We start from the raw sequence: 10,007 nt of genomic DNA, 5'->3' as shown, positions 1-10,007 counted from the left end.
GATGGGGGGCTAGGGGAGTGATGGTGAGGGGGTGGGGAGGTTGGGAGGGATAACACTGGGAGAAATGCCTGATGTAGGTGACGAGGGGATGGAGGCAGCAAACCGCCATGGCGTGTGTGTACCTATGCAACAATCCTGCATGATCTGCACATGTACCCCAGAACTTAAAGTATAATAAAAAATAAAAATAAAAAAAACACGAATAATTCCTCATTTACCATGTTATGAATCCCTAAATGCAAGAATGTGAAGTTCCACTTATGCACTCACTTGCACCTGCGTTTCTAATGCTTTGGTAATTTAAACCAACACCGCACTGCAGAATTGCAGAAGGAATGAAGTTTGTTCTACTTCCATCTAGATAAAGAAAATCTAAACAATTTTAGAAGTCAATCAAACATAACAAGGTTAAAGGTATCTTTCCTGGAGAATTGACCTGATGGTGTTCATGCATTTTTAAAAATAGAAAAAAATATTTCTTTTGGAACTGCTGAATCTGATCAATATGTGTGAGCAATGACAACTTATCATTGATTATTACTGATTGCCACATTTGCTCTGGTCGAAGAATAAAAGCCTGCTTTATATACTCTGATAATCACATTGAATTTACAGAAATATTCAATGTATTTTACAGAAAATGTATAGGTTAGAACACAGACTTACTGGCAAAATGAAAAGTAGCAAAATAAGATGAGATCAAGGAAGTTGGTTTTCTGTGGTTCTCTAGCACCTACCATTTCCATTAAAAGCCTAGAAATACTTCATTGAAAAATTACTACAAGAGGGGAAGAAATATACTAGGAAAGATGATAGGGAAATCAATTTACCAAAGGATTAACACTGACAGACGAATGTGGGGCTCTTGAATTCATATTGAGATAATGTGCCAAGTCATGTAGAATAAAAATATTACATATTCAACAATAAAAAACACTTCAGAACAGGCAAGAAATATTGATTGACAAAGTGTAACGATTCAGAAGAAATTTAATTAAATGTTTTAATTTAAGAGAAGAGTCTGTAATCCCAGCACTTTGGGAGGCTGAGGCGGGCAAATCATGAGGTCAAGAGATCGAGACCATCCTGGCCAACACGGTGAAACCCCATCTCTACTAAAAAAAATACAAAAATTAGCTGGGCATGGCGGTGCATGCCTGTAGTCCCAGCTACTCGGGAGGCTGAGGCAGGATAATTACTTGAACCCGGGAGGCGGAGGTTGCATGAGCCAAGATCACGCCACTGCACTCCAGCCTGGTGACAGAGTGAGACTCTTTCTCAACAAAAAAAAAAAAAAAGAAAAAAAAGAGAAGAAAAAATAGTGTGTATTGCATAATATAGTTTACTTTTTCAGTGTGTATGTTCTGTTTATTTGGAAATAGTTTAGCTACTTTACAAATTGACAATAAAGGCTTGCTCAAGAGGAAAGAAAAAAGAAATACACCAAAGATAACCAAAAGAACATTCTCCAAAGAGCACAGCACCATCCCCAAAGCATCAAACAATCCCCAAGAGGTGAGAGGGGCATGACTCACTGTGACATCACCAGGTTCAGAGCAGGAAGTCAGATTTTCCATACCTTCAATTATTTTTGCAAATGGTTTCTCCCATGTGTACATTTTAATCAGCTTAATGCAAGTGAGAACTTCACTGGTCAAACGGATGCGCTGGTCACTCACCTCAGATTGTGATGCTGAGTCTTCAAAGACATCTGGGTCATGAACACCTGGAGTCAGGATACAGCAAGTTTGGAATTGATCTGCAAGGGCTTCCTTTGACAAGGGCAGGAGAGTTCAGCCTGGCATAAGTAGGGCAACTGGGTGTATTTCCAAAGAGAGGTTTTCCAATCAAAGCTCTCCAGGCCACCATGCCTCAGAGCATCCCAGGGGCCTTTCTCTCCTGAGTCCCAAGCCAGGCTGTGGCTACTAAGGCAGAAACTAAACCAAAATGCTTCCTCTGTCTTCTGGAACCCTAAAGCCTCTAATAATTAAAGTCACCGTTCAATCAGAGTGACCACACTCAGGAAAATACTTGATTTCAATAATTCAGAGCACACATAATCCAAGAGCCATTTCTGTTTTGCTCAATTTTATTTCACCTGAATCTTTGGTAACAAATGTGCTTCCCTTTCCCCATTATATTGTGCTCAGATAAATCTTAAATGCTGGCTGCATTGTTACATCAGCACATTCTGGGTAGAAGAGATATCTTGCACAGAGATTATCTACAAAGGAAAGTTGGTGAAGAAGATAATCTCCCATAGAAAGCTACGAGGTAGACTTTGCTATTCACCTCTTATTTACTCATTAACCAAATATTGTGGCCAGAGAATAGTTTGAGGTACGGATTGGAGCTGAATCTTAACCACAACAGACTGAATGGTCAACATGCACCAACATTCTCACTCAAGAGCTATCCCAGGTTCAGGAGCCCTGGGACTTCCGGGGCCCACCATCAAATGGGTGGCAAAGAAAGACATTACCTCCAGCAGGAAAACCAGGAGATAGCAGAAAGTGGCTATAAGTGCAGTCTGTCCAATAATGAGGTAGGAAGAAATGCCGGAGATGATCACTGAGGAGCAGGCCAGCAGTAACAGGGGGCCACAGTACACCGCTTCAAACGGGTAGTTCAAGTCACTTGTGAAGAAGCTGATGGGCTGCAAGACAGGAAGTCCTCAGGCACAGGCGTCACCTCACTGGGTACCCAGAAAGGGTGGCAGGTGGCCTCTCCATGCCCTCTCCTTGAAGGAAGGCTTGAGAGGCAGGAAGGAAGAGTAGAGACAGACACCCCAGGTTCATAGTTCTCTTCTGTCTGGCTGTGTGACCCTCAAACAGTTACTTTCCACTCTCAGCCTCAGTTTCTCCATATGTAAAGCTGGAGTAATTATACTTACTTTTTATGGGCTGTGTGAGATTTCAATGAAATAGACAGTATCTGCACACATAGAATGTGCTCAATAAAAGGGATATTTTACTACAATTACTACTACTACTATTACTACTGCTACTGACACCATGCCCGAAAGAGTTAAGGAAACCAGTAACTAACAGAAATTCTTGAGTTTGTAGGATAGCAGTTACAAAAAGAAACAACTTGCTTTAAGTCCCTATGCTTGTAAGATAACAGAACTCGCTAAAACGGAAGGAACCAGTATGGCTAACTAGAGTCTGTGCGGAACCAGCTTGCTAATGTCACAGCCTAAATTTCCACCATATGTTTCATACTAACTTCCCCTGAATTTGCAAATGGGACCCATGAAGAGACATGAAGAGATCACCGCATATGTGCAAGGACTTTTGAGACCCCTTCCCCTCTAATTACACCAATCACCTACTAATCTCGAAATCCACCCCTTAAACCTTTCCTAATAAAATTACTGTCTTGAAGCCAGCACAAGGAGACAGATCTGGGCTGGACGCCTGTCTCCTCGTGAGCCAACTTGCAATAAAAAGTTTTTCTTTCCTCAAAAACCCAGTGCCAAAGTATTGGCTTCTAGCCCATCGGGCAGTGAGCCCCTTTTGCTTGGAAACAATACTAATATCTATATTCCAGAGAATTGCTTCTATTCTTCATTCGATTTTATTCATTCTACTACTAATAATAATATTAATTAAATTTTCTCCTTTTTCTTCTTTTTTACTATAGATTCTTCTGCCTACTTTCCTCCTCCCACATATATCGCCTGGCTTAATGCTATATAAAAAGTAACATTTGGCTGGGCACAGGAAGGCCAAGGTGGGTGGTTCACTTGAGCCCAAGAGTTTGAGACCAGCCTCAACAACATGGCCAAACCCCATCTCTACAAAAAGTAGGAAAATTAGCTGGGCACGGTGGCTCGTGCCTGTAATCCCAGCTACTCAGGAGGCCGAGGCAGGAGAATTGCCTGAACCCAGGAGGCGGAGGTTGCGGTGAGCCAAGATCGCGCCATTGCACTCCAGCCTGGGTAACAAGAGCGAAACTCCGTCTCAAAAAAAAAAAAAAAGCAGCAGTAAATTCATTAATCAGATTCACTGAAATGCTTTTAGAACAACTGTAATTGCTCAGATGTCCCTTTCCTTTCTGTACTAGGATGTTGTGTATGTACTATACAACTATAAATGTATAGGAGTATTACATAATATGAAATATGACATATAAAATATAAATACTAGTCAATGATATTAGTGAACATGTATAAGAAACACTGAGATGATCTTGCAGGATTTCACCTCCCTGGAACTCAGCCACTTAGTAGTTTCAGCTTTCCTACCACCTCTGCCAGCCAATCCCATCTTCTTGGGAACCTGGCCTCCCTATTGGCTATCGCACACCTTCTGGCCTCCCTATTGGCTATCGCACACCTTCCAACTGCCTGCTTTGTGACATCATTCTCTCACCAAGCCTACTGCCACCTGGTAGAATCTTGGGGTAGATCTGTAACATCACAAGTGGCCAGTGACCAGTGTGACAGTAGCCTTCATACTGGACACACGCACTCCTTGGCTTCAGTCACGCAGACATCCGCTAGGATCGTCTCTTCATGCCTTGTATCCACAGTTGATGTTTCTTCTTCTCTGACCATGTCAGGTAAAGAGAGAAACTTTCTTGACAGTTTTTCATTTGACTTCTTTCCCCCTAACTTTAGATTTCTTTACCCGTATAGTCCCAAACAGCTTGGAATAACAGGGAAGGTACTGCACTGGAAATCTAGAGACCTAATTTCAGTTTTGGCCTTGACATGTACTAGCTGTGTGACTTTAGAGGACTCTTTTATTCTCTCACAAAATCTGTTTCCTCATCTGTTACATTAGGATAATAGATTGGTTATTCCTTCGGGCCCCTTTCTTTTCTAATGCTGAGTCTGAAAGGGCACAAGTACAGAAAATGAAAGCAGACACTTCTTGAGCGTGTTTGTTTCAACAGAAACAGAGGGAAAACCTAAGTGGCGTAGACAACTAGCAACATATTCTGAGGTGTTTTATGTGTAATAGTCTCCCTCCACTAATATTTCAACTTCACGATTTTAAATTTAGTGACGTTTTAAACACTCAGCCAGCCATGGTGGCTCACACCTGTAATCTCAGCACTTTGGGAGGACATCTCCCTAACTAATATTTCAACTTTGCTATTTGATATTTAGTGATGTGTAGTGATGTTTTTAATATTCAGCTGGGCACGGTTGCTCCCATCTGTAATCTCAGTGCTTTGGGAGGCCGAGATGGGATAAACACTTGAGCCTAGGAGTTCCTGACCAGTCTGGGCGACATGACAAGACCTCATTTCTACAAAATTTTTAAAAAATCAGCCAGGTGTGTGGGCATGCCAGCTACTCAGGAGGCTGAGGTGGGAGGATCAGTGGACTGTTTAAGCCCAGGAGGTTGAGGCCGCAGTGAGCCATGTTCGCACCACTGGACTTCAGCCTGGGTGACAAGGTGAGACCCTGTCTCAAACAAACAAAAGTAATATTCACGTTTTGGAGATTCCTATCTGAACTAGATGGAAAGAGAAAATGAAGAGTACTGGGTTATAAGGAGGCAGATATTCTAGGGTAAGGAATTTGGGATTTTAAATGAAAGAAGAAAGACCGGGTCCCTTACACTTACCCTTGGGATATGCCCTGGAGAATGACACAATGATTTAAAGAGCAAAAACTATACTTTAAATTTTAGAAGAAAAGCAGAAAGACAACACAGCAAAATCTACTCTGAATAGGGCAAAATGAAGTTGGTTTTAGCAAATGCTTAGATCAATAAGCTAGGAAGGAAACAGGCTAGAATAAAGTATCCCTAGATAAAGCAGCTTATCAGAAGTCACATTCAGTTGTTTTTTTTTTCTTTTGCCTTTTTGAACATAGATGACACTTGACAGCCTTTAATATAAATATTTTAGAAATGTGTTTTAGGAATGATGCTTCCAGGCCGAGCACAGTGGCTCATGTGGCAATCCTAGTATTGTGGGAGGCCGAGGTGGGCAGAACACTTGACGTCAAGAGTTAGAGACAAGCCTGGCAAACATGGTGAAACCAACCCGGTCTCTATTAAAAATACAAAAAATTAGCCAGGTGCAGTGGTGTCTGCCTATAATCCCTATAATCAAGGTGAGTACAAACAGCAAGAGAGGAGAGGAATAAACGCAGTATTGAAAGGGAGGGTCAAATCTATAGCTGAGTGGCAAGTCCATGGATAGGCAGAATTTAAGTCCTGAGACTTCAACCACTATTCTTGGGCATTGCTCTCCATTTTCAGAGTCTATCTAAGAACACCTTTTCAGTGGGAAAGTCGAACACTACAATGGCCATCTATGCCACATAGAAGAGTGTCCCAAGAGATACCACACTTTTTAGTGGCCCGGCTGATCAGTTCCCCTGCACCAGCACTCTGTAACTTCCTTCCTTCATCTATTACTTTAGTGTCTTTGGAAGGCACTTCAGAACTCTTATTTTCGCAGTGACATTTTGATTTTCCTTAACTTATAACAGGATTTAAGACCTTGTGCTTAGAGATCCTCTCCAAAACAAACAGGCTTAGAATCTGGGCTTGCTTATGTATTTCACAAGGAAGGGCTCCACTCTCCCCCCTAGTACATGGTGCAAAGGGTGTTCTTATTCCCTCAGGAGAGTGGAGAGAATGGAAAGGACCCTATATGAGAATATGAGACTTTATAAAACATCTCCTATTTAAAAATCACTTTCGCTTTTTATTTGGCTTACAACAACCCTATGAAATCCAAAGAAAGCCAAGAAACAATCACATCAAATGATAACCAGTAAGAGAACAGTCACTGCCTATCCCCTAATGCAGGGTCTTGTCCATGGTCATAAAGAAGAGCTAGTAGAAATGCCTTACCCATGTTAGAAAGGTATCCAATTGCTGCATTGGTGTGTAGGGGGAGCATCTCACTTACCAGGGATTGACTTCTTCCTTGATTCCTTTGTAGTGATGAAAACTTCCCTGGGGATGGATACTTCCCCGGGATTGCAATCTCCAAGCCAGACGTTTTGTCTGGCACAAACTTCAGAATTCTCCAAGTCCTGCAGTAGCAGAAATACCCAGATACTTGAGAGTAATCCATCACCTGACCTTGGGGGCATTTCAACGATAGCTCCAGTCCAGAGTCCAACTAATCTCTTGACACTGTCACCAGCTCCAAGCCAGGACAAAACCGAGAAGAAGAATTTGGATGAGATTAAAACCAAGCTTTCAAAGCCTCTAGATGCCTACCAGTTCCCAACAGAAAATCAAGATCCTCCACTGCTTCCTTTAGAAATCCCGGATAGTCACCAGCTTCTGTCCTGCATTGATCCTCTTGGCCAAGAGGAGCAGCCTGGTTCCGAAAACACCAATCTGAGAAAGAACAGCCTGAGTCTTGAGGGCCAAGGGATACTTGAAAATGGGACGGAGTCTAGCAGTGATCCTGCAGACATCACTACCTTGGTGGAGGATACTCACCTCCCCTCCAGCTTCAGTTCCTTACAAGATCTTGACCAACCCAAAAGTCCCTCTGCAAAGAAAGCCAAAGATCCCAGTGCCATCAAGGTAAATCAGGTGCAGGAAAAGTCAAGTGTCAGAAAGGGTCACTCTGATCAAGTCAGGAAGAACAAGCATAAAGCTGCCGAGCCTATCCAGGGTGCTCCCAAGGCCAAAATCCAGCCAAAGAACCCAGAGAGCTTATTAGACGGAGAAGTGACTGTTCCCGGTGCTACCGCCAGCGACGGCGCTTCTGTGAACAAGAGCAAGCATTCTAGCAACAAACGTCACAAACCTCACAACAAACCTCACGCATCCAGCAGGAGCAGCACGACTAAGAGGCGTGGGCAGGAGAAGACCAAAAGGAGCAGAGAGAACAGCTCCAAAAAAGCTGAAGACAGTGAGGAGTCAGGGACCAAAGTCAAGGTAGAAGACAAGCAAGCCATTCCCAATATGGAGCGCAAGAAACATCAACCTGAGCTTAGCCGAGAGACCTTCAAAAAGCCACGAAGCTCCCTGGACACGCACATGCTAGAGTCCATGCAAGTTTCCCATGCACTGGGGAAAAAGAGCGACAGGAAAACTGGATTCTCTCCCTCCCGGACTCTGGGAAGCTCAAGCAACACCCAGAACCCTCGGCCATTCTCAGCTTTCAAACCATGGCTGGATACCCGACGTGAGGGGAAAGGCCCAGAGAAAACTCAAGTCAAGGCCCAGAAACCGGATGATAGTGCTGAAAAAGAGTGTCCATCTCCATCCCAGTATGAGTTGCCACCACCTGGGAAGGTCAAGTTGATACCGTTGCCCTTTCTGACCCTGGACAAACCTCAAGCTCGACGCGTTTCTCGGCGGCCACACCCTCCGGCCTCACGTAGGCCTGCTGTGGCTTGCCCCGCTCCACCTGGTTCTACTAAGTCACCTCAGTCGACTGCAGTCAGTCTGTCCCAACCGGCTTCTACCAACACATCTCTGACAGGTCCCGCCAGACCAGCTCAGCCAATTTCGACCAGTGCAACCCAACGCGGTTCAGCCAATCCTAACCAGCCTCCTACTGCTTCTAGGCCAGCACCCTACAAAACATCATCTTGCTCTTCTTTCCAGCGGGAGCCCGTTTCCACTGCTACGACCAATCTCCAGTCACTGGCCAAGCCTCAAAACCAATTTCTAATCCAAGACTTCAATTTCCAACCCAGGCCACGGAGGACACCCGACGTTTCTGGGCCAGTAGTGTCAACGCCCATCACAAAAGAGCAGAGGCCAGAGCGTGAGGCCATGAAGAGGAAGGCTCAGTAAGAGCTCGAGAATGCTGCCAAATACACCTCTTCGGGGAAACCGCAGTTCTTCATCTAAAGGGGAAAAGATATGGAAATTTCTCAATACTATGGCTACAGAATCTACGAGCTGCTGAGACTGTTGGCTTGACTCTGGATACCAGCTGGTTTTCCAAATATATAGATACATAACAATTTATTTATTCCCATAACACTTTTCAAACTGAATAAACAAATCCATTAGGATTAATAGATAAGTAATAAAGAGGCTTTTAAGTTTTAAGATGCTGTTGACTGTAGGTTTTCTTTGGTGGGGTAGGGATCAAAGGCTGCCTTAGAAGGAATTATGGCTGGGCAAGGTGGCTCATGCCTGTAATCCCAGCACTTTGAGAGGCCAAGGTGGGTGGATCACCTGAGGTCAGGAGTTCGAGACCAGCCTGGCCAACATGGTGAAATTCATCTCTGCTAAAAGTAGCTGGGTGTGGTGGTGGGTTCCTGTAATCCTAGCTTCTCAGGAGGCTGAGGCCAGAGAATTGCTTCAACCCGGGAGGTGGAGGTTGCAGTAAGCTGAGATTCCCACCACTGTCCTCCAGCCTGAACAATGCAGCAAAACTCCAGCTCAAACAAAAAAAAAGGAAGAACTAAAATTTGAATGGGAGAATATCAGCAGAATTGAGGAAAGAGGAAGGAAAGGTCCTTGACTAAGAAGGTCAAAAGGGGAGAGATTTCATGGGCTTATACAAAGAATCAGAAATGGGGGAAATGGCAGAAGTAAGATGCAGAATCTGAGGTTAGGACTAAAAGAATAAAATTTGGATAGAAGTTGAAGATGGCAGAAGATAAGGCTGGGTGGACCAAAAGAAACGTACAAAATCTCCCATGGATGATGGCCTTATGTCTCATGGCCTATCAGATAGCTGTTTTAGAAAATAAGATTCAGGTCTCACCTCCAACAGGTTTGGGTTACCTTATAGGTATATGATCACAGTTGGGAAACGTCAGTACAAAACAGGGGAATCTACCACCAGGGGAATGGCAAGGGCTCACAGTTCTAGGTGTAGCTGATAACCTGGGGCCTAGCCAAGCGAACTGCAGGAACTTGAAGCTGACCCAGAAAAGACCCTGGAGTATAGATCACCATTGACTCAACACCTATGCACGGGTCAGTGAGATGCACTACTTCAGTTCACCTTCACGACAACACACAAGACCAGTAACACTGTGCCACCTTCCTAGTGAGGTTCAGCAATGGGCTTGGGTCACACCGCATGCAAAGGGGTAAGGCCTGTGG

General features: G+C 43.9%; 1 protein-coding gene across 1 annotated transcript; it reads left to right on the top strand.

The window, feature by feature from the left end:
* Positions 1-6,935: 6,935 nt before the first annotated feature.
* On the top strand, positions 6,936-8,738 carry LOC135272189 (uncharacterized protein C2orf78-like). The gene has a single exon (XM_064370382.1). It carries the CDS (start codon positions 6,936-6,938, stop codon positions 8,736-8,738), a length of 1,803 nt encoding a protein of 600 aa, XP_064226452.1.
* The last annotated feature ends 1,269 nt before the right edge of the window (positions 8,739-10,007 follow it).

This window comes from Aotus nancymaae, unplaced genomic scaffold, assembly GCF_030222135.1.
Source record: "Aotus nancymaae isolate 86718 unplaced genomic scaffold, 86718_ANA_hifiasm-v0.15.2.pri h1tg000108l, whole genome shotgun sequence".
Lineage (NCBI taxonomy): Eukaryota > Metazoa > Chordata > Mammalia > Primates > Aotidae > Aotus > Aotus nancymaae.
Note: the sequence above shows the minus strand (reverse complement) of the source record. Positions and strands in the feature narration are given on the sequence as shown.